At 33.8% G+C, this 25,037-nt stretch overlaps 1 protein-coding gene and 1 long non-coding RNA gene across 4 annotated transcripts; one reads left to right on the top strand and one right to left on the bottom strand.

Annotated features, from left to right (window-relative positions):
- Positions 1-9,995: 9,995 nt before the first annotated feature.
- LOC127108158 (uncharacterized) lies at positions 9,996-11,505 on the bottom strand. Its single transcript, XR_007795969.1, has 2 exons — positions 11,006-11,505; positions 9,996-10,438 (listed from the first exon to the last, which is right to left on the bottom strand). It is a non-coding gene; the product is annotated as an uncharacterized LOC127108158 (long non-coding RNA).
- A 375-nt stretch (positions 11,506-11,880) lies between these two features.
- On the top strand, positions 11,881-21,427 carry LOC127108155 (uncharacterized). Of its 3 annotated transcripts, XM_051045584.1 has the most exons (8): positions 11,881-12,036; positions 13,157-13,182; positions 13,345-13,431; positions 18,706-19,004; positions 19,404-19,670; positions 20,341-20,424; positions 20,635-20,764; positions 20,983-21,427. In XM_051045584.1, exons 4-8 carry the CDS (start codon positions 18,715-18,717, stop codon positions 21,151-21,153), a joined length of 942 nt encoding a protein of 313 aa, XP_050901541.1. In that variant the 5' UTR covers positions 11,881-12,036; positions 13,157-13,182; positions 13,345-13,431; positions 18,706-18,714; the 3' UTR covers positions 21,154-21,427. The 3 variants fall into 3 exon arrangements, with proteins under 3 accessions (XP_050901541.1, XP_050901542.1, XP_050901540.1); XM_051045585.1 differs by lacking the exons at positions 13,157-13,182; positions 13,345-13,431 and having other exon boundaries at positions 11,883-12,036; XM_051045583.1 differs by lacking the exons at positions 11,881-12,036; positions 13,157-13,182; positions 13,345-13,431 and having other exon boundaries at positions 18,690-19,004.
- The last annotated feature ends 3,610 nt before the right edge of the window (positions 21,428-25,037 follow it).

Below are 25,037 nucleotides of genomic sequence, written 5' to 3'. Positions count from 1 at the left end.
CCTTTACGTCAAACACTTAATTCTCCTTGTTTTCAGACAAACCATATATAGTGGTTACATGCCTTAGGATCCCCACATATTGATTCATGCCAATTTTACTTTTTGGTTCAAAATTCATCCCTTTTTGGAGTCAAACCATATAATCCTTTATTTCAAACCATAGTTATTATCACTCTTTTTTTCACCTCTCACCATTAGTATACCTTTGGGTCAAAATACCTTATCGGTGAGGATTCCTTGTATACCTTTGGGTCAATAACCAATGCTCACCTTTTAACCAAGAGATGTTTGTCTCATCGGTGAATACTTAATTCTCTTTGTTTTTTGCCATTTTAATACAGTGGTACCATGCCTTAGGCCCCCCACTTATTGGTTTATGCTTGTGTACTCTTAGGTTCAGTGTTTATTCATTCATGGAATCAATATACCACTATCTTTTGGTTTCAGATTATCTGTTCCCCTACAGTGATTTACTGTTTCCTTGGACCAAACATCATTTTCCCTTGCGTCCCATACATATCCTTTTAGGTAAATTTATCAGTACTCACATTGTGAACCTAAAGTTGTTTGTCTCGTCGGCAAACATTTAATTCTCTTTGTATTCGGTTCAACCATATATAGTGGTACCATGCCTTAGGCCCCCCACTTATTGGTTCATGTCACCTATACTCCTTGGTTCAAATTTCATTTACCTTTATGGGTTCTCATGCTACCATTGTCATTTGATACAAGTTATACTTTTCATCACTTAAATCTCTTTTTTCTTTGTTTTCGTAGTTCCACAAACTACGAAGTTCTAACTTTCTCATTACACGGTGAGAGTATGTAGGCATAAGGCTTTGGACCCTTGGAGAGCATAATTATTCTTTCTTCTGCCTTAGGGATCCATTCATGTCTTTCGTGATCCATTCATCCATCTTCAATCATAACCATTCATCTGAGTGACACATTGTCTCTCTTTGAAACCAAACATCATATTTCTTTAGAATTCCATATATACCCTTTTAGGACAATTATCCACCTTTGTACTAAGAGTTGTTTGGCTTATTGCAAAATATTTAATTCTCTTTGTTTTCGGCCTTTCCATATAGTGGTACCATGTCTTTGGCCCCCCACATATTAGTTCATGTCGTCTTTACTCTTAAGTTTTAATTACCATTTCCTTTATGGATTCCAATAATACCCTTATTTTTTGGTTCCAAATCATACTTTCTGTCATTTTTACCAAACCTTTCAGTTTCTTTCTACCTTAATTATTTCTCTACATTACCATTCATTTCCATTATTAACTATTCACTACCTCCATTCTATATCATCTACCTTCATTCACTTCATATGATATACTATCGTTGAGCCAAATACATTATTTCTTTGAGCTTCATTCAGTGTCTGCCTTTGAACCAAAAGATGTTTACCTTTACGTCAAACACTTAATTCTCCTTGTTTTCAGACAAACCATATATAGTGGTTACATGCCTTAGGATCCCCACATATTGATTCATGCCAATTTTACTTTTTGGTTCAAAATTCATCCCTTTTTGGAGTCAAACCATATAATCCTTTATTTCAAACCATAGTTATTATCACTCTTTTTTTCACCTCTCACCATTAGTATACCTTTGGGTCAAAATACCTTATCGGTGAGGATTCCTTGTATACCTTTGGGTCAATAACCAATGCTCACCTTTTAACCAAGAGATGTTTGTCTCATCGGTGAATACTTAATTCTCTTTGTTTTTTGCCATTTCAATACAGTGGTACCATGCCTTAGGCCCCCCACTTATTGGTTTATGCTTGTTTACTCTTAGGTTCAGAGTTTATTCATTCATGGATTCAATATACCACTATCTTTTGGTTTCAGATTATCTGTTCCCCTACAGTGATTTACTATTTCCTTGGACCAAACATCATTTTCCCTTGCGTCCCATACATATCCTTTTAGGTAAATTTATCAGTACTCACATTGTGAACCTAAAGTTGTTTGTCTCGTCGGCAAACATTTAATTCTCTTTGTATTCGGTTCAACCATATATAGTGGTACCATGCCTTAGGCCCCCCACTTATTGGTTCATGTCACCTATACTCCTTGGTTCAAATTTCATTTACCTTTATGGGTTCTCATGCTACCATTGTCATTTGATACAAGTTATACTTTTCATCACTTAAATCTCTTTTTTCTTTGTTTTCGTAGTTCCACAAACTACGAAGTTCTAACTTTCTCATTACACGGTGAGAGTATGTAGGCATAAGGCTTTGGACCCTTGGAGAGCATAATTATTCTTTCTCTTGCCTTAGGGATCCATTCATGTCTTTCGTGATCCATTCATCCATCTTCAATCATAACCATTCATCTGAGTGACACATTGTCTCTCTTTGAAACCAAACATCATATTTCTTTAGAATTCCATATATACCCTTTTAGGACAATTATCCACCTTTGTACTAAGAGTTGTTTGGCTTATTGCAAAATATTTAATTCTCTTTGTTTTCGGCCTTTCCATATAGTGGTACCATGTCTTTGGCCCCCCACATATTAGTTCATGTCGTCTTTACTCTTAGGTTTTAATTACCATTTCCTTTATGGATTCCAATAATACCCTTATTTTTTGGTTCCAAATCATACTTTCTGTCATTTTTACCAAACCTTTCAGTTTCTTTCTACCTTAATTATTTCTCTACATTACCATTCATTTCCATTATTCACTATTCACTACCTCCATTCTATATCATCTACCTTCATTCACTTCATATGATATACTATCGTTGAGCCAAATACATTATTTCTTTGAGCTTCATTCAGTGTCTGCCTTTGAACCAAAAGATGTTTACCTTTACGTCAAACACTTAATTCTCCTTGTTTTCAGACAAACCATATATAGTGGTTACATGCCTTAGGATCCCCACATATTGATTCATGCCAATTTTACTTTTTGGTTCAAAATTCATCCCTTTTTGGAGTCAAACCATATAATCCTTTATTTCAAACCATAGTTATTATCACTCTTTTTTTCACCTCTCACCATTAGTTCTATGAACTACGGAGATCTGAATTTCTTATTACAATATAAGGATACGTAGGCATGAGTGCCCAAATCCTCTCTAAGCACTTTATTTATTCCTTTCTTTTTTCCACTTTATACTTTTGTGAGTAACCTTTATATATAACACTCATCCGAGCATAAAGCAATCAAAATAGTTCTCGTTGAGTATAAAAGATGTGAGGGATGCTAATACGTTCCCCTTACATAACCAACTTCCTTACCCGTTTTCTCTTCCCTCGGGTTTTATTGATGTTTTCCCTTTCCTTCGCGAATAAATAAAGTTCGGTGGCGACTCTGTTGTACCTTCGAGCATATGATGCGTTTGGGTATATTTCCGCTAGCTTCAGTTGGCGACTCTAATGGGGATAGCTTACACTTAGGGGTCTCTTCTTGAGACTCCCCAACTTCAACTGGCGGCTCTGTTCGGGATAACTTGTAGTTGGGGATCTCTTCTTGAGACTCCCCAGCTTCAGCTGGCGACTCTGCTGGGGAGTCCTTTCTTAGTCAAGTATGAGTTAAACCTAGTTTTGTTTGCTTTCTTTTCTTGTTTGGGTGTTTATCTTCATGCTTTAATTGCTTTATTTTATGTTGTTTATCGCATTCTTTATTGCTTTAAATATTCATTTTGTAATGGATATTTGCTATATACTCTCAGTTGGGTTGAGGTTATGCTACATGAGAGAAGCTCTATACCTGATCTGAGTACATACACATGATATACTCGTGGATAATCGTGTTGACTTACGTGTCATGCGTTAGGTTGACACGAGAACCACAACCATACTAGATTCACTTGGAAGTACTTTTGTCCTGCGAGAATTCGCTACGGTAGGGTATTTTCATTTTGGATCGACGACTCTGGAAACCTTCTAGGAACTACCTTTTGAAGACTAAAACCTACATGTGAGGGGATATGGATTTTTTTTGTAGGAAACCATAGACTCTACATACCTTTATTCTCATGGATACATCAGACCTTTGATCCTGCATCAGGAAGTATACGCAGATTATCCGGTTTGTGTTATGTTGTTAATATACATTATTGCATATCATTTTTGCATTGTTGTATATATGTCGGACTTTTGAACCTGAGTTTCTAGACCGGTAAGGCTTTGAATCTATGGATGTTGCATAATTATTTGCATTCCATCCCCAACATGTGCATTCATTCATTTACATCTCATGCTTGTGAATCAAAAAGAGCTCACATTGTCCTTTTCTCAACCAGAAAGATGACGACTCTTCGACATCAGTACTTCACGGGAGCTAATAAATTGAAGATTATGGAAGATATTGAACATGAGAATGTTACATACAGGGAAACCTTGGCTCAATTACAAGGAAATATGGATATATTCCAAGGTAACATGAACATTATAATGGAGTACCTTCAAGCTCAGAAGGTTACTACCTCTACCACTTCTACCAATCCTGCTACTGTTGTGGTTATTGGTGCTGCTATTGTTGTCACTAATTCTACTGATATTGTTGTTAATACTATGATCCAACCAGTGGTAAGCCAACCCATCTGTCATCCTGGTCCTAGCAGGCATGCTACTGCCTATCCATGGGGGTTTCCTCCAAATTTTACTCCCTAATTTGCTAATGGGAATGCTTATATTCCATATCAATCTTTTGTTGTGCCTCTGACCAATGGGAACGTTATTGCCCATCCTTGGGACATGACCATTCACTCTCCTTAGATGGTTGGTGTTTACAACCATAAGATCAACTAGGAACAGGCTCTTCAGACTTCTGGTCCAATTACTGTTGAAACTCCTGATGATAACAAAGATGAATACAAATGTCCTCGCCTTCATTTTCATGTTCCTCATCAGGCTAATCAACCTACTGTCCAGAATTTGAATCAAGGAGTTCAGATACCTCCTCCTTATCCTGAGGCGTCTTCTACTGTGGTACCTCCATTTGTCTATTTTAGGGCACCCTACACTCCATATGGGGGCCAGTACGGTCAGACTACTGGTCAGATGATTAATCAGCGGAATGATGTATCCTCAGGTGTATCCCCAATTTGCTTCTCCTCCAATCCTTGCTCAGGAAACTTCTCAAGGTGTTCAACCCCCAAATCATCAAAATAATCTTTAGACTGCTAGTCAGATTGCTTTTGGTACAAATCAGAATAGACTGGCAGACTATCGATTATTAGATGAAAGGGTAAGAGCCATTGAGGGTTTCCTGCTTACGGTATGGATGCTAAGGATTTATGCTTAGTTCCCAACGTGGTGTTTCCTCAGAAGTTCAAAACTTCATACTTGTCAAAGTACAAGGGTTTAAGTTGTCCCATAAGCCATGTTATTATGTATTGTAGGAAGATGGCATCCTGCATTGACAATGATGAGCTGCTTATACATTGTTTTCAGAACAACCTATTTGAGCATCCTTAGATTGGGACATGAGCTTGGAGTGCAGTAAAATAGGGTCATGGAAGGACTTGTCTAAAGCCTTTCTGAAGCAATACAAGTATAACCTGGATATGCCTCCCACCAGGTTACAGTTGCAAAACCAAGCATGCAAGAGGAGTGAAACATTCAAAGAATACGCTCAGAGGTGGCGTGAAATGGTTTCGGGAGTTAGGCATGCACTGACAGATGCCAACTTGGTTGATATTTTCATGAGAACTCTTCAAGATATGTATTATGAGAAGATGGTCGGTAGTTCGTCGTCCAATTTTGTTGGCATAGTAACCATTGGAGAATGCATTGAGAATGGGATGAAAACAGGGAAGATTTACAGCATTGATAATCAAACAGTGGCCAAGAAATCTCAGGGTTTTGTTAAGAAGAATGAGGTTGAGGCAAGTGTTGTGATAGCAAGTGTCCAACCTCAAATTCAAGCTCATATGGCTCATGTGTCATACTACCCTTGTCCATACATCCTCGTTGCTAAATATCCGCAACCTCCGTACCAACCTCAGTATCAGCAGCCTCCACAGGCTCGAGCTGCTGCGAGTTAGCAGCCTCAGAATGATAAGGGTCAGTGGTAGAATTGTCGTGGGAATAATAGTAGGAATAGTAAACGTCAGTATGACCAGATTCCTATGCCTTATTCACAATTGGTGCCATATATTGTCCACATGGGGGCAATTGTGCCAAAAGAAATCTCATCTGCCACTTTCCCTTATCATGCAAAGCATAATCCTAATGCCTCATGTGCCTACCATGTCGGGCATATAGGACATTCTACAGAGGATTGTTGGCCTCTCAAATCTAGGGTGAAGGAGTTCATTGACCAAGACGTATTGTCTTTCTCTGACGCAGGGCCCAATGTCAAAAATAACTTGTTGCCACATCACAGTGGACAAGTGGTGGATGCAGTTATTGGTGGAGAATGCTCATATTCGTTTACCTTCGTGGATGAATATCAAGTTTAGTCATATCAACAATATCATATTATTCAAAAAAAAATTATTTGTAATCTTTTCTTGTTTGTTAGTTGTTGTTCATTTGTAAAACATTGTTTGGTTTTCAGATGATAATGATAATGAAATAAACGTGCATGTTTTGATTAAATCCATTTGTGTTCACTCATATTTTATTTATCAGTATCAGACTAATTTTCAAGCAAAGTCAGAAGAGAATGATGCAATCAAAATGCGCAAGATCAATATTTGTATGGTTTTGAATAAAACCTCGCTGATGATGTAAGGCATTGTTTTAAATCCCTAAACACCAGAGGTATAAGGAAAATAATCCAAAGTCAACCCCTTTGGGCCTTGAAGTAGGAGTTTCTTTCTATACATAAAACCCTTAATTTTAACCAGGGGCAGGGTAGTCTTCAGTTAGTTTGACCTTGCGTTCAAAATTCATAAGATGAACATCTCATCAAAGGATCAATCATATCCTATCCCTCTCAAGAGGATTTAATCGAAAATTCACAAAGGTTATCCATTACTAAAAAAAGGAGTGAGACAATCATAGCTCTTGCAACAAATCATGCAAGCAAATGTCACAGGATTTGCTCCAATACAAAAAAATATGAAAAATAATGAAAATTAAAAGCGAAAAGAAAGTCCGCTAAGTCAAGAACTTGAAAACAAGATTGACTTAGGCAAAAGTTAGGGCATCCGGTGGACTGCAAACCCGAAGGATTAGTCCAGGCAAAATAAGGGAAAGCCAAAACAAATGAACAAAAGGATCAATGAAAAATTCCTCAGCAAGAGAAAATATGTGTGACTGCAAACAAAAGCAAAAGGTGAGTGATTGTCACTCCAAAGTATCATTGGGTTTCATAACCATCATTACTATTATCCAAAATCCTTTTATGAAAGATGAACGTTTGTTTCGAGCTAATTGAACGTATGACTGGAGAACATATGAGTTAGAATAGGTTTTAAGCCTTATATCCTTTCTTTCTGAAACCGTGAACCAACCCACGTTACAACCCTCAAAAGACCTAATTGAAGCAAGGTTTATTTCGAAAGCATACTATGGTAAGATCGCGTCAAAGATGACTCTTAAAGATTTGCTTGTCATTTGTATTGATATTGTATGGCATTCTAATTAGCGATTCATTCACAATATGTCATAATCCTGGTGAACATACTTGAATTTAAAAACTTGCATGAGCATGACATTACAATTATCATTTTCAAAATGAACACTCTTTACTTGGAAACAGGCACTTGACATCAAGAAAGCTTACACAATGGGAAAGTTAAATGTTTCTTCTGATATCCAAAAGCACATATCTCTTCATAACTCAGTCAATTTGGGGAAACCACGTTGAGATTCGAAAAATCTCTCTGAATCAACTAGACATGGGCAAAGTTACTTCAAGGCTCGCATTGGGGTAAGTCACCCCAAGAGCAGGAGAACTGAATCACTCCCGGAAATGGTTAATCAAGGGGATACAATTCCAAGACGTTGGGGCAAGCCAGATTGAGATCTTCATATAATAATACTGATTCATGGCTTGTAACGGGGGCAATATATACCCAATAGACTATGGCAGAGGTAGGTTACGAAGGTACAAATTCTCTTATCAAGTCCAGAGGTGTGACAACAACTGATGTAGGTGTCGGAGAATCGCGTTTGTACGACCCTTATCCTAGCCCAAAACTCCCACCTCCCTCCGTATGAGAATATGGTCATCATCATGTACTAATTATACCGCTTCAATCATGCATATCATTCATCTAGCATAACATTGTGCAAATCAGAAAAATCAAAGTTCAATATTTTATTGGCATCTCCAAACCAGCCTGGCATAATTTAAAGCATAATTTTGTTTGGCACTTCCCTCAAAATCTAACCTGCTTGGCATATTTTAAAGCCTGGTTTGTTTGGTATCCTTTTTCCGACCATCACGATTGATAATGTCTTTGTTCCCGACCTTCTTGGTTGATGAATCTTTCTTCGACCATCACAATTGATAATCTCTTTGTTTCCGACCTTCATGGTTGATGAATCTTTTTCCAACCGTCATGGTTGATAATCCTTTTGTTCCCAACCTTCATGGTTGATGAATCTTTTTTTAACCTTCATGGTTGATAATCTTTTGTTTCCAACCTTCATGGTTGATGAATCTTTTGTTTCCAACCATAATGGTTGTAGGTCTTTTGTTTCCAATCTTCATGATTGATGAATCTTTTCCCAACCTTCGTGGTTGATAATCCTTTTGCTTTCGACCTTGATGGTTGATGATCTTTTGTTTCCAACCTTCATGGTTGATGAATCTTTTTTTCCATCCGCCATGGTTGATAATCCTTTTGTTTCCAACCTTCATGGTTGATGACCCCCTTTTTTAATCTTCATGATTGATAATTCCTTATTTCTAACCTCCGTGGTTGACGAGCCTTAATATTTTTCCGACCTTCATGGTTGATAATCTTTTTTTTAGACCTCCGTGGTCGACTTTGTTTCCAATCTTTAAATTGGTGATTTATTTGATATTCCCATCAAGGAATATTCAGCTAAAATCTCCTGTCTGCAAGGGCATTCTAGAAGTTTCATGTTTAACTTATGGGCTCCTTGTTCCCATACCAGACCTAGAGCATATCTCCATCATTTGCTACATAGCATACATGGTTTCATGCGTTTTAAAAATAAATCATTGCATATAGCATGCATGTCATGTTTACCTTTGCTATTGATATATTTTCCCATAAAATATTTCAATCAACCCTCGACAGACGATCCTATAGAAATAAAACTGCCATTCCATATTCCAAATATGCACTTACCTTATAGTCGTTCTTAATGGGCAAATTTTTGGATTTTTGTATTTAATCCTCTTCTACCTCGAATACCGAAAAAGCTTTCGTGACTCACACATTCAGGTTTAAGATGATTAGACAGGGGCAACTGTCATACCCCAAAATTTGTCAAACCTCTTTCAATTTCATTTTGCCAATGGCTCCCTCCACTTGCATGATCATATGCCTTAATCATCTATCATAAGATATTTATCCACAATTGCATGTATATCATTGATTTAAAGGTTTTGTGCTTAGGTTCTTGTTCATTGGCATGGCAAGCCTCTTAGGTTAGGATTTCGTTCCATTGGATCAAACCTTTTGAATTTTTGCGTTACTTTGGCACGGTTGTTCACCTCTTGGAACTTAATCTTGATGATTATTTGGTTTGGATCATGTTGATTATGTTTTGGCATGGAGGTTATAAGTCACCTTTTGATGAATTTTCCTTGGTAAGATCGTGCTTAGTAGTTTTGTCTGATTATTTATTTTAAGTTCAAGACAATGCATTAACTTCCATGGCCCAAATTGTAAGACTCGAAGTTTATATTCAAACTCAAGATCAAGAGATCCATTCAAGTATTCAAGTACCACTCCACTTTTTTAGAGGGTCAAGGGTTGACTTCTAACCCCTGTTGACTTTTCATTAGTCATTTCCTTTCATCAACACTTAAATTTTTGTTCTTCTTTGTCTTTAAGTAAAGGCATTTTTATCTATTTGGTATAAAATTAAATTAAGATAAAGGAAAAGAAGCATTTTATTAAAATATGTTCATACATTACACCATTACATATATCACTAGTACCCCATCAAGATTTGTTCACTGCATTGTATGGGCAAAAATGCTACTTTTTTTCCAAGAAATTTTGGGGCAAGAATGAAGACATTAGATGCTGCCAACTCAGAAATAGGACGCATATCCAACAACAAAAACGGATTCTACAACTGCTTTGGCGTCCAAGTTAGGAGCAGAATCCGTATGGTGCTCTAGGGACAACAACTCCGAATCATCATGGCCAACCTCAAAGCTCAACAAAGAATGATTGACGGTGGATCACTCATGGTGCAGCCTTACTTGTGAGTGATGATCCAAAGCAGTCTTAGGAACTCATACGTGGTAGATGCTGTAGGTATAATGATAAGTGACCATTGTCATCCATCGGAGCCATTTGACCTTCCATGCTGCAAACACAAAAGGAAAAAACAGATCAAAATCATAGGAGTCCAATTTAACTAACTTGATCGGTAAGCTTTCATTCACATGGCTAAATTAACTCATTAATCACATTTCAAATAACTAATCCTAACTTCTAACTTCAAATTTCAATTCAATCAACATTTACATAGCAGCAGAAAATGCACCAAGCCTGCACCAACATTCATTCAACTCCTTGTACAAAAAATTCATGATCCATAAGCTAGCTGAGTTCTTATCATAAACTAGCTAAGTATCATTCAATTGAACACTAACTAACATGTAACAGTCACTAACAGAAATTTTCCAATCACAATAGAAGACTAATTCACAATAGAATAGCAGCAATTACTAACATACATTTAGCAGACTTTTAACAGGGAAAACTAATGATAACCAACTCAGGCTAACCTATAACTATATAACTAACTTTTCAGTATGTTAAATCTAACTAACTATAACAGCTAATTGAATCCAAAACTAACTGATTAACAGAGTTTCAAACGGTTAACAAGCTTGGTGGGAAAGGTGGTTAACAGAGTTAACAGAATCACCTCAAGGAAGCTCTATAAATTGGAGTCTTCATCAATTGCAGAGTAGCTTGGATTTTTTGTATACATTCACCACTTTTTGAATCTTCAGATTCTCTCTCTGCTCACTATAAATTAGGGATGGTAAAATGGATGAATTGGATGGATATGGATTGGATCGTTAATGGATGGATCAAAACAATCCATTAGTCCATTAACAATCCACTAAAACTTTCTTAAAAATATCCAATCCAATCCATCCCTTAAAAATAAAATTCATCTAATCCATCCATTATCATATTTTTAGCAAATGGATATCCATTCATCCATTTATTTTTGAAAAAATAGTTTTTTTAAATATATTAATTTTTGTATATTTGAAAATTTTCAATTTTTTTACTTTTGAAAAAAATCACTTACTTTTTAAAAAGATTTATATTTTTTAGGAAAAAATTATTTTTTGTATTTTAATGAAAAAAATTCAGTTTTTTTTGGAATTTTCTTTTATTCGCGAAAAAAAATATATTTTTGTATTTTCGGAAAAAAAATAATTTAAAAATCTTTTTTTTTTCAATTTTTTTTTTATATTCGTAAAAAAATAACTTTTTCGAAAGTAAAATCGAATTTTGGTATTTTTCAAAAAAATGATTTTAAATTTTTTGGAAAAAAACAGTTTTTTGTATTTTTTTAAAAAAATTGATTTCTTTTCAGAAAAAAAATTAATTTTGTATTTTAATTTTTTTTTTAATATTTGAAAAAATTTATATTTTTAAAAGTTAGATAAACAAAATCCATTTGATCATTAAAATGTGTCGGAAGAATTAGATCCATTCATACTTATAAATGGATGAAATGGATTTTTTGGTGGAGGATCGGATGAATTTTGTCATGATCTAATTATCACCCCTCCTATAAATGGTGTCTCCTTCGACTCACACAAACTCAATGCACTGCAGAATCACATTGATAACACAATCAACATATTGAAGAAGAATATATTGAAGAAGAGAATCAGAGAAGGAGTAAGTGTTACCTGCGAGGTTGACGCCGATTCGGTAAGTGCTTCGAAGCTAGCTTAATTTATCTACAATTCCTCTAAGCATCCACCATTTTCTGTCTTCGAAATCGAATTGAACTGAAAGCGTTGAACCCGAGTCACAGTTAATCAAAACATGACGCGACTCTATAGATCGATTGCAGAGTGGAATCTCATTGATGAGTATGATTGAAGGCACGAAATCGCGTTGCAGAAGCGAATCTTGAATTCGATTCAAATGGATTTGGATGCGGTTCTGGTTGAGTTTAAGATTAAATTTTCAGGTTGAATTGAATTTCAGTTTGGGAATGATGGATCAAGTCAGCTTGAGATTAAGTTCGCGTGTGAGATCTTTGCTGAGACATTCTTTTTGTGCGTTCGTTCCATTTTCGGATTCATTTTCTTATTGATTTTATGGTTTGAACCTTCAATTTGGGTGGAATTTCGATCTGAATCGTGTAATCTGTGTTTGCATTTGGGGAATCATGTTCGTTGCTGAACACTTCTCGTGGCCTTTCATTGGGCCTTGAAGGCCTTAGACCCAAATTGTAACCCTTCTTCACTTTGTGTACACTTCCCTCAGCTAGGGTGTTGCTCTTGGGCTTTGCAGCCAAGGCCCAATCAGGCCTTTACCAACACACCACCTACTCTAACGCTGCACCCCTCCCATAATCTTGATTAATTAGTGTTAACTAGTTAATATTAATTAATCTCAATTGATTATGGATTATTTGTTTCCACTTTCTATTTTTCGAGTAATATAATTATGGTTAATTATGATTATTAGGTTAATATGATTAGTTTTTATTATTAGGTTAATTGGCTAATTGAGATTTAATTGGATAATTGTGATTTAATTTGTTTATTGTGACTTGATCGATGAATGGAAATCATTAGAAACTTTAGATTTAAGTTATTTAAACTAAGCCTGATTTTTTTCGTCATATATTCATGTTATGTTTTTAATTAATTAATTGGTTTTAATTAATTCTAAATAGTCTTATTGTTAATTCCATTTAATCAATTTGTGTATATTGACCATTTTGCCCTTAGGGTTTAGAAACTCATGATTTTTGCATGCTCTCTTAGCTTATGGTTTGTATAGAGGCAACTGATTCAATTAACTCATCTTTCATTAGGTTGTGTACCTAGTTCAATTGATCTTTTCTCATTTATTAGTGTTGATCAAAGTGTACTTTAATTAATCAAATCCTTTGCATTGTGCTTAAATCCCCAAGTTTATTCAAGTGATCAAAAGACCCTTGATCACTTGATATGGCATGTCCCTTGTATTCAAGCTGTGTTGGATCTCAAGAGCTCAAGACCTCAAGATTCAAATCCAAGATCAAGACTTCAGAGACAGCACAAGTCAAACATAACAGACAAAGTGGGCTACTTCTTAAGAACAATAAAGGTATCAACACTTTTCAATCATGATTCAAGTTGTGTGCCATGAGCCTTAAGAAATAGACAAAGAGTGAGAGTGGAAGATTCCTATCCTTATTTTGAATATCTTTGGGTACAAGACGAATGACCTAGTTGCTCATTGTATTCAACTTTATTCATAAACTTTAGCACAATTTGAATCAAATGATTGTCAAGTCTTCTCCCACAACAAGCAACATTGCATCGTCAATGACAACAAACATGATATTCAATCACCAACTTATCAATCATGATTCAAGTTGTATGCCATGAGCCTTAAGTAACGAAGAAAGATGAGAGTGGAGCATTATTATCCTTGTTTGGAATATCTTTGGGTACGAGACGAATGACCCAATTGCTCAAGGTATCTGCCTTCGCTCATAAACCTTGACAACCTTTTCTTTCCTATAAGGTGATAGACCTTGGAATTTCATTTGCCTTGTAGGGTTGTGGACCCAGGTAATTCAGTCTCCTACCTAATAGGTTATAGACCTTGGCAGTATTCCTTTGCCTTATAAGGTGATGAACCTCGATAGGCTCTTCCTGTGCCTATGGAGTTATAGACTTTGGCACTTGGTTATAGACCTTGACAATCCCTTTTATAAGCCTAGTAGAGTTATAGACTCTTGGCAATCTCTATTGCCTAAGAGGTTTTAGACCTTGGCAGTGCCTTCCTTTGCCTTTAGAGTTATAGACTCTAACATCCATTTTTTTGCACCATAAGGTTGTAGACACTGACAATGCCTTCCTTTGCTTTTAGAGTTAGAGACTCTGGAAATCTTTCATCTTTCCCTGTAAGGTTAGATACCTAAGAATCCATTTTCTGGCCCATAGGGCTGTATACCCTGACAATCTCATGTTGTCTTTGTTCAACATTAGTTGTCTGAACTATAGAGCTCTAACTTTCTCATTGCACAATGGAAATACGTAGGCATAAGGCTTCGAACCCTTGCGATCACATTTATTTATTCGTTCATATTCATTAACCATTACCACCCCTCAACAATATTTTAGTGCCTGCTCTTTGAAATCAAATACCTTATCCATTGGGATTCCATGTATACCTTTGGGCCAATAACCAATGCCCACCTTTGCACCAAGAGTTGTTTGTCTCTTCGTCGAACACTTAATTCTCTTTTTTTTGCCATTTTAATACAACGGTACCATGCCTTAGGACCCCCACTTATTTGTTTAAACATGTTTACTCTTCAGTTCAAAGTTTATTCCTTCATGGATTCAATATACCATTATCTTTTTGGTTTTAGACTATATGTTCCCCTATAGTGATTTACTGTTTCCTTGGACCAAACATCAATTTCCCTTGGGTCCCATACATATCCTTTTAGGGAAATTTATCAGCACCCAACTTGTGAACCAAGAGTTGTATGTCTTGTCAGTAAACATTTAATTCTCTTTGTTTTTGGCCCAACCATATATAGTGGTACCATGCCTTAGCCCCCCCACTTATTGATTCATGTCACCTTTACTCCTTAGTTCAAAGTTCATTTACCTTTATAGATTCCCACGCTACCATTGTTATTTGGTACAAGTTATACTTTTCATCACTTAAATCTGTCTTTTGTTTATTTTTTTAGTTCCACGAACTATGGAGCTCTGACTTTCTCATTGCACTATGAGAATACGTATGCACAAGGCTTCGGACCCTTGGCGAGCATGATTATTCTTTCTTCTGCTTTAGGTTTTCATTCATGTATTTCATGATCCATCATTTATCTGTAATAATAATCATTCATCTTAGTGACACATTGTCTCTCTTTGAAACCAAAACACCATATTTCTTTGGAATTCCATATATACCCTTTTAGGACAACTGTCCACCTTTGTACCAATAGTTGTTTGGCTTATTGTCAAACATTTAATTCTCTTTGTTTTCGGTCCTTCCATATAGTGGTACCATGCCTTTGGCCCCACATATTGGTTCATGCCACCTACTCTTAGGTTTCAAATATAATTTCCTTTATGGATTCTAATAACACCCTTATCTTTTGGTTCAAAATCATACTTTCTATCACTTTTACCAAACCTTTCAATTTCTTTCTACCTTAATTATTTCTCTACCCTACCATTCATTTCCACTATTCACTATTCACTACCTCCCTTCAATATCCTATACCTTCATTCACTTCATGTGATATACTATCTTTGAGCCATATTGATTATTTCTTTAAGCTCCATTCAGTATATGCCTTTGAATCGAGAGATGTTTGCCTTTACACCAAACACTTAATTATCCTTGTTTTTGACGAAACCATATATAGTGGTTACATGCCTTAGGCTCCCCACATATTAGTTTATGCCCGTTTTACTCTTTGGTTAAGATTTCATCCATTTTTGGAGTCAAACCATATAATCCGTTGGTTCAAACCATAATTGTTATCACTCTTCTTTTCACCTCACACCATTAGTTATATGAACTATGAAGCTCTGAATTCCTTATTGCACTATAAGGATACATATACATTAAGGCCCTGATCCTCTCAGAGCACTCTATCTATTCCTTTATTTTTTTCCCTTTATTCTTTTGCGAGTAACCCTTAAACATAACATCCATCCGAGCATAGAATAATCAAAACGGTTCTCGTTGAGTACAACGGATGTGAGAGATGCTAATACCTTCCCCTTGCATAACTGACTTCCTTATCTATTTTCTCTTCCCTCGAATTTTATCGATGTTTTCCCTTTCCTTTGAGAATAAATAAAGTTTGATGGTGACTCTGTTGTACCTTCGAGTGTGCAATGGATTCGGGTATATTTCCGCTAGCTTCATTGACACACTAACCCAATAAATTAGCACAAAACACCACAAATACTTCCACCAGTCAAAAATATCATATATTCAAAAAATAATTTTTATAATAAAGTACTCAATTAAATTAAATAAATAATTAAATCGGGGTGTTACAAAAAACATTACAAGAACATAAGATCGTAGAACGGATACAGACAAAAACTTATATTTCAGTCAACTCTCTAGCTATGCTTTGCACTTGAGTATTTTTTTTTTTCAATTTTCCCTTCCTTTTGTCATACAATCAAATTAAGACATTTTTAAAATAATAATAATCATCACATGGATGAGATCGATCGAGAGAAAAAAAATTGTTTTTGCAAATAAATTTTTTGCACACCTTTGTGCGTTTATTTGCTGACCTTTATGGTTCGACCACTGTTGGGCTGAATAGTCAGGTGAGGGCTACCCAACTTAATATGTCCAGTCGCCTTTTATCGTTATTTTTCATCTTTTAGTGCTTATATATATATATATATATATATATATATATATATATATATATATATATATATATATATATATATATATATATATATATATATATTCTCAATTGATCATCCATAACAATCCCCACGCACAAATTCACAATCCCAACCACAAGATTTCAAACTAGACTATCACCAAGAAGAACCCAAACTCAATCAACACAATCCCTAACACAACCAACAACAAGACTTCGAACAAAGCTTCACCAAGAAGAAACCAAAACCAAGTTGCACAAGGCCAAACACAACCAACCCCTACACTCCAAATAAGGGTATCACCAAGAAGAGGCACTGCAATATTTCAGGGACCAACCCCTACACTCTAAACAAGGGTATCACCAAGAAGATGCACTACAACATTTTAGGGATTAACTGCAGTTTTTCGGCCACTAAGAAGGACCACACCTAAGTTGCCCATAAAGAGAAAAAAACCATTAGAATGTTACTTGTTGTTTTTTACTGAACTATGATCATAAATTTTGGATGGTGTTTTTGATTTTAGGATGTTATGTGGTTGACTTAGAAATATGTATTTTGGATGATGATTATATATTTTGGATGAATACTTTATGTATTTTGTTTAGTTTAATGAAGAATATTAAGGCCTTATCATTGTTTTGGTTAATAGGCCTTTTTATGTTTACTCAAGGAATGTTATGATATTCTGTCTAATTTCTGGGTCCATTGTCTTTACACTAAACTAAGTTGTTATACACAAGTCAATTAAGTCTCTTTTAATGTAACAAATATGTTTTTTAAGTCTTCTTTAGCGTAACAAAAATGAGCACAAATTATGTCCTTACTGCAACATAAAATTTGACAAAATCTAAAAACATCAAATTGGACACAAAATAAATATCATCATTGAAGAAAATTATTACAACATCACATTTAACAACTTGTCTTACAATATTAACATCGACATACACCATAATCACCACTTATTGATCAACATTACAAAAATCATAATTAAAACATTATGACAAAAACTAGCATCTTCAACATCTTCAACATGTTCTTCATCATCGCCTTTGTGTAGTAGTCATCTTCGTGGATCTTCATCATCTTCTTCAACATGTTGATTTCTACGTCATTTTCATCGCATTCTGAACATCTTCTTTGTGTGTTGAATTATGTTTGCCCTTCACCATTGCATTCATTTTCAACCTACTCAAAAAATTTGCAGCCACGGTTTGAACCTTCACTTTGTTAACATATAATATTTAGTATCATCAAATAAGATATAACAATAAACGCACCACAAAGTTTCTGCAACCCCAAAATTACTTTCCAAAGTTTCGTCCTTTCTTCCTAAATGTTCGTATCGATGCCTTTGCTACACAAGCACACATTGGTTTGATTTCGCCACAAGTTGCATTCGAAATAAAGGAATTACAATTCAGACTATGTGAATTTGACAAATTTGTACCGTATGAAGTCATTGTTGGAGAAGGGAGAAAATGAACTCGATCGGGAGAGGGTGACCAATTCTAGGGATTTGATGAAGAAGAAAGTGATATTTTTCAATTACTTATATTCAAAAAAAGGTCATCTCAACAACTTTAAAATCACATAAGCACCGTTAATGACAACTATGCATTTTTTGAAAAAATCATTAAAAAAAGTCAACATTGTAGACGTTATGTAATTTAAAGAACTAATTTATAGAAAAAAACTTAAAAAACCATTGTGTTACAATTAAATATCCAAAAGAATTTCTAGTATAATTTTACCTTAAATTTAATATGAATATGTTTTTTTTCAAATTTGTTTGAATTGACTAAGAGGTTATTAAATACATATCTCTAACTTAAATAGTACTCTTTTGGCTGAGTAGTGAAAATTGAAATTTGGAGTATAATTTTGGGAGGGAGAATGTGAAAATTGAAAAATTAAAATCCCGCCATTTCACTTCACCTTTTATTGCTTAAAACAAAGTAAAACCTTCGAAATGTCACAAACACAGAGTGTGAAAATGGGAACTCGTAGAAGGAGAAGCGAAGAAGAAGAAAATTCATCGTCTTCTGACAGTGAACATGGCTCCATCACCAAAACGACGATATCAGAAGGCGACACTGTTGTCGTTTCGTCATCTTCATCGCATTACGAACATATTCGAGAACAAAGGATCAAAGAGAACGCTGAGAGAATGCAAAAGCTTGGATTATTGAACCTTGCTCTGAAGCTCAAGAAAACACCAACACCACGCACCTACGTCAGGAAAATCGCGTCGCCGACTACTCAACCAGAAAGACGTTCTTCTAGGTATTCTTAATCTCTTGCTTAATCTATTTAAACATGCGTTAATTTATCTCATTATTGATTAATGTTTATGTTATCTTCTACTATATCCCACCACTGTTGATATGAACAACTTAGTATGTATTAAAGTTAGGTTACAACATTTATTAATTATATGAGAGAAATTAGGTTTGGAAAACCCTAAAATCACTATTAGCGTTTAACCTAATTTATGTTTATTAGTTCTGTCGAATGTGTCAATATCTTGTTCAGTGTTCGTGTATGTCATTGTTTAATAGATTGCTAGTATTTTTCAATCCCGTGTGATGTTTTTGCATTCTTTGTTTGAACCATGGTCGAGTTTCTGTGTTGTTATATGATTAGTGGTACTGATTTTACTTTTTATGCTTGATGGGCTTACAGAATAATGACTCTGCCACCGGTTGACTATTGTTTGACGGTCCCTAGATCGATGCCTAGATCGATGCGTCAACATAATTCATCGAGTAAGGGAAAGAGGGAAGTGAGGATTTATATAGCAGAAGGTACAAAGCCTGAAGTTTATACTGAAGAGCATGAGAAGCTTCTGGGAGATTGTGAGACTGATTGGGAATTGTATGTGGATGGATATGATGAGGATGGGGACCGTATATATGATCCAACCAAGGGAGATAAATGCCATCAATGCAGGTATAATGGTTTTATATTTGATTGACTCTTCTCTCTGATTGATATGTGCCCTCACCTTTTAAGGGCTTGTTAGTTTCTATTCATTACAATTTATTTTGAAACAAGGAGTCTTATGCTGTTTTGTTACAAACAAAGAAGTTACATGCACTGTTGTTCACTAGTTTGTCATAAGAAAATAAAGGGAAAGCATATTCTATTTAACTAAGGTTAGTGATTAAAGTTGGCTGACTTTGATATAGAAGATCATGCTTTATGTTGTTGATTTTTCAATAAGTTGTAACATGGAATGAGGAGGCTTTGTGCCATATGCTTGAAATTTTGCTCCTGTTGTTGTTGCATTGTGTAGTTGTATGCAGTGTTGTTAAATGGAGGCCATGTCAAAATGTTTTGACAATTTTTTTGACAACAGTGATGGCTGTCATGGGGGTGCCACCATTCTGGCGTGCTTATAAAATTATATGGCAAATATTTTGTCCTTGGCAAAGGATAACATTTGTTCTATGCTTTTTAAATTGTATCACCTTAGGTAAAACAGTTTTATGTATTTTTGATTGGAGAACTATTTATCTCCTTTCTGCAGTTAATGCATAAAGTTGGCACATCAATTCTTCCATATGTTACTTGTTTCTCTGACCATGAAGTTTTACTAAAATCATTTGTTTCCTTGTAGGCTCATAACTGTTAGTCAGACGACCAGTTGCAACAAATGTGAATTGCCCCAGGGGATGATTTGTGGAGATTGCTTATACACAAGGTAACATTGTTTTATTTGAGACTCAGATTGAGAAAAGGACCCTTTTTATTTTCTTCCCATTTTGAAACTTGAAAAAAATGCAATGTCAATATGTTATTCTATTTCCTCAAGGTGGTGTTATCTCCATCTGAAACTTAACGAGTATAGTCTAGTGTTAGCTGCTGTCACCGTCAATTTTAATAATAGTGGTTTTCTACTATTGTATTTTAGATATGGAGAAAATGTGACAGAAGCTGATTTCAATCTCAAGTGGACTTGCCCTGCTTGTCGGGAAATTTGCAATTGTACTATTTGTCGTAGGAGAAATGGTTGGATGCCTACTGGCAATATATACGATAAGGTTAGTTGCACAGTTTGCCATTTGTATTCTTCCTCGTTATATCTTCATTATTCATGAAAAACTAATTGTTGCCTCTCATAAATGAGTACTCTATTTTCTTCACATTCTTTAAATAAATCTTTCCCCTTCATTTTACTTTGTTATTTGTGGTTTGTTTTGGAGGACCAAGATATTTATATTCTGGAACTGATTGTGCCCTTTTCATTTGTGAATGTAAGGTGAGAAAATTGGGTTTCAAATCTGTTGCTCATTATTTGATTAAGACCCGTCGCCTTGAGAAAAACACGGAAGGCTCGGATTCTGAAATTGTTGCCCAGGAAACACCAGAGGCCTCTCCAGATTCAACACTAATTAGATCAGTTCGGACAAGAAGGGCTTCTAGAAGTTAAAAAGGTGGTCAAATGAATGCTCAGTACATCAAAGAACAGAAACATGTCTTAATGGCTTGTATTTTTAAATGAAGATGGTGGTTTCAAGTTTTAGATATTTAGACAGTGTTAGTTTTCTTATTTTTGTTATATATGCATACAAGCTCAGGCCATTTGACTAAAACAGTCTGCAGCCCTATGCCCCTAGTTTCTATAACATTCTTGTGTGATAGCTCTTAACTTTTAAGCAGTTTTATGGAGCATTCTGGGCTGTTTGATAGCTCTTGGTTTTTAAGGACGTTTTGATTTTTCCTGAGATTTTTTTCAAGCCAAGGGAGAAGGATAATTTAGGCGTCTATCATCATAAAAAAAAAATGCATCTGTACCTTTTCTCATTGGTGAAGAACAGTCTACTGTGTTCTCCAATCGAAAGGATAGATCTTGTTAGGACTGCTCCATGTCCAAACCAACTGAAAAATCTTTGGAACATTTTTTTTAGCTATTCAGATACTCGTGTTTGCACATTTTTTTAGCTATTCAGATACTCGTGTTTGCACGTATTGGATTGTTATATGCATTTGTTTTTAAAATATACTATAAACGTAAAAAAGAACAATTTTTTTAATTAAAATAGTTTATTATTTTTAAAAGATAATTTTAATTTATATATGAATTATAAATATAAAATTTTCATATATAAAAATATTTGGACGAATGGTATACTTTTTGTATAATATTATTGTTGACATTATTTTTAAAAATATTTGGATAAAAAACACTTGTTTTTCATTTACAAAAAAAATTAAGAATCACTCGTTAATTAAAAAATACATTGGTCATTAATAATACTCTCTCTATTGTGTTACTTTCTTGAAAAAAAGTTGTTTCTTTTTAATTGTGACTTGTAAAATTCAATTTAGTATTAGTTGGACTTAAAAAAGAATGAAGGGAGTATATATTATTGAAATGATTACATCAATAATATACTCATGTTTTCATATATTACTTTAAATTAAAAATAATTTTAAAATAAAAATATTAATAACATAAATATTAATTATGTTTATGCAATAGACATTAATTGTATATTTACTTTTATTTACTTATATTTATGCAATGGTGCAATGGACAATGGACATGTCCATTGTATAAATTATACTTCATGTCCATTGCATAAATGTACATCATTTTAAATATATTTATTTTTATTTTCTTTAATTATAAAAAATAGATAATAATCAGTATCTTTATACGAATACTGAAATGAATACCTGTACGTTAGAAAATTTATGATTTTTTAATCTTATTGTTCTTGGATGATAAATATAGTTATTTCATATATACAAATATTTAGATTATAGATATCAATTTTTTCATATATACAAATGTTTGACTCAACAGTAAGTTTATGTTAATTTTGTCTTGAATTTATAAAATTATTTAAATCACCAATACATATTTTCTCATATATATAAAAATAAAGTTCAATAAAAAGTATTTAAATTTTTTCTCATTTCATTAATTCACTTATTCTCTTAGCTATATATTTTCTCTTAGATATATATTGTCTCTTACAGTCTCGCAATTTTTGTAAATGTTATTACAAATATCTCTTTCGTGTGGATACCAATATAAATACCATAATTAACAAAATTTTAAATAAATAACGATTTTGGATTAATTTGAAATTTGAAGTATTGATTTGACTCATTTCTAGAGTTAAATGTTAAATTTATCAATACTTTCATAAATATTTAATACATAATAAAATATATTTAACTATAGTTATGCAATGGACATGAAGACACATTTAAAAGAAATTATTTATTATTGTATTAATTAAATAATTAATTTTAGTATTTTTCCTAAATAAGACATTGTACCAATCGTGGGTGTCACTTACCATTCTGGCTTTTTGGATACATGTATTTAAGAATGTGTAATACTATTGATTAATAATTAAGTCAATAAAATAGAAGTGTGAAGGAGTATGTATTTGTTTTAGAATTTTCGATTTTAGTTATTTTTATATTTTTAAGTTGACAATTTTCGATTTTAGTTTTTTTAATTTTTTTTTTAAATAGTCTATATTTGGGGTAAAGGATATCCCTATTTTTTAATTGTTTTTTAATAAATACTAATTAATTATTAAACAAAAAGTATTAATAGAACAAAAAATTTAAAATTATTTAAATTTATATAAAAAAATCTTTTAACATTGGTGTGCTAATAACATATTTAAAATTTATCGATTACAAACACAGGAGAATAAAAATATATATTAAAAAATAGTGTCTTTTTGGGAATCAAAATATATATATATATAAAAGAAGAAAAAAACAATCGTAAACTCAAGAGAAGAAGTCTGGACAAAGAGAAATGAGATCTACCTCCGGTCAAAATCTCTAATTGGGTGTAATAATTTTTATTTTTATTTTTTTCTAACATGTTTTACTCCCCTCTATATTGTAAATCTTTTTTTCATCACAAATTTCTAGATTTGGAAAAGAAATATACATAAAAGTTCCATAAAAAATTATTCAATAAAGAATCATAAGGATAGTAAAGAATCATATGAACCATCTCTCTAAATTGACATATATGTAATAATACAAAGTGAAGAGTATCAAAAGAAGATCAGAATAATATGGATAAAAAAATGTATTTGAAAACTATTATAGGATGATGAAGCGAGAGTTATGCTTCATTGTGTTGAAGCAAAGAGAGTTTAAACAAAGTGAAAGACATTATCTATTACGCAGAAATGAATATAGTGAAAAGTAACAAATCTAAGACATTGCGAAAGCCACATTTACCTTCAAAATGTTAAGCATGAAAATGAAAATACACTACTTATCAAAATTAGTTGATCCCTAATATTTTTCAACACTATGTGAAACTTAAAAAGATGAGTAAATCTCTATGTCAGCATATACCAACCACATGTTTAAAAGGTAAAAGATACACAATAGAAACTTAAAAAGATGAGTAAATATCTATAACACTATCAACCTTGCACAATCTTTTGGAGGCCTTCCACAACAAGAGTTTCAGAAAAATATCTTGGTCACACCTTGGCTGTGAGGACTCCACAAAACTAAAATACTAAACAATATCATTGGTCATTATTGATAGAAAATATTATTGATAGAAAATAAATCTTAAAATGAAGATTTTACATCTGAGATGGTTTCATAATGTTAAAAAAAACAACAAAACTCAATACTTAAGAAATCCATTTCAAACACGTGTAAAATAGCAAAAAGAAACAACAATGTTCAGAAAAGAAGATACAAATCTCACTGGGTGACACCGAGACAGAGAAAAAGGGGGAACCTTGAAAGAATGTAACATCAGAGGAAACAATGTATCGTTGAAGTTGAGGACAAAAATAACGATATCCCTTTTGAATAAGTGAGTAGCCTAGAAAAATAAGTTTGAGAGATTTTGCAGAAAGTTTGTCTTTACCTTGACTAAGATCATGAACAAAGCATGTACAACCAAAAACGCGAAGAGGAATGGGGGTAGAGATCATATTGCAGATTCAAGATAAAGTATAAAATATGATCTTGAAGTACCAATGAAAGCATTTGGTTGATAAGGTGACATCATCACCCCAAACACGAGAAGGTACATTGTGGTGAAGTAAAAGAGTCTGTGCGGTTTCAACTAAATGGCGATTCTTCCGTTCAACAACACTGTTATATTGCGGTGTATGAGCATATGATGATTGATGAATAATTCCCTATGATGTAAAAAATGATTGAAACTGGAATGACATATATTCACGAGCGTTATCCGTACGTAAATTTTTAATGGAAGTATTAAATTGGTTTTTAGTTTCAGCATAAAACTCTTGAAATATACGAAAGACATTTGAACGATTTTTCATTCGAAATAACCAA

This window comes from Lathyrus oleraceus, chromosome 7 (genome assembly GCF_024323335.1).
Source record: "Lathyrus oleraceus cultivar Zhongwan6 chromosome 7, CAAS_Psat_ZW6_1.0, whole genome shotgun sequence".
Lineage (NCBI taxonomy): Eukaryota > Viridiplantae > Streptophyta > Magnoliopsida > Fabales > Fabaceae > Lathyrus > Lathyrus oleraceus.
This window is presented reverse-complemented; position numbering and strand designations above follow the sequence as displayed.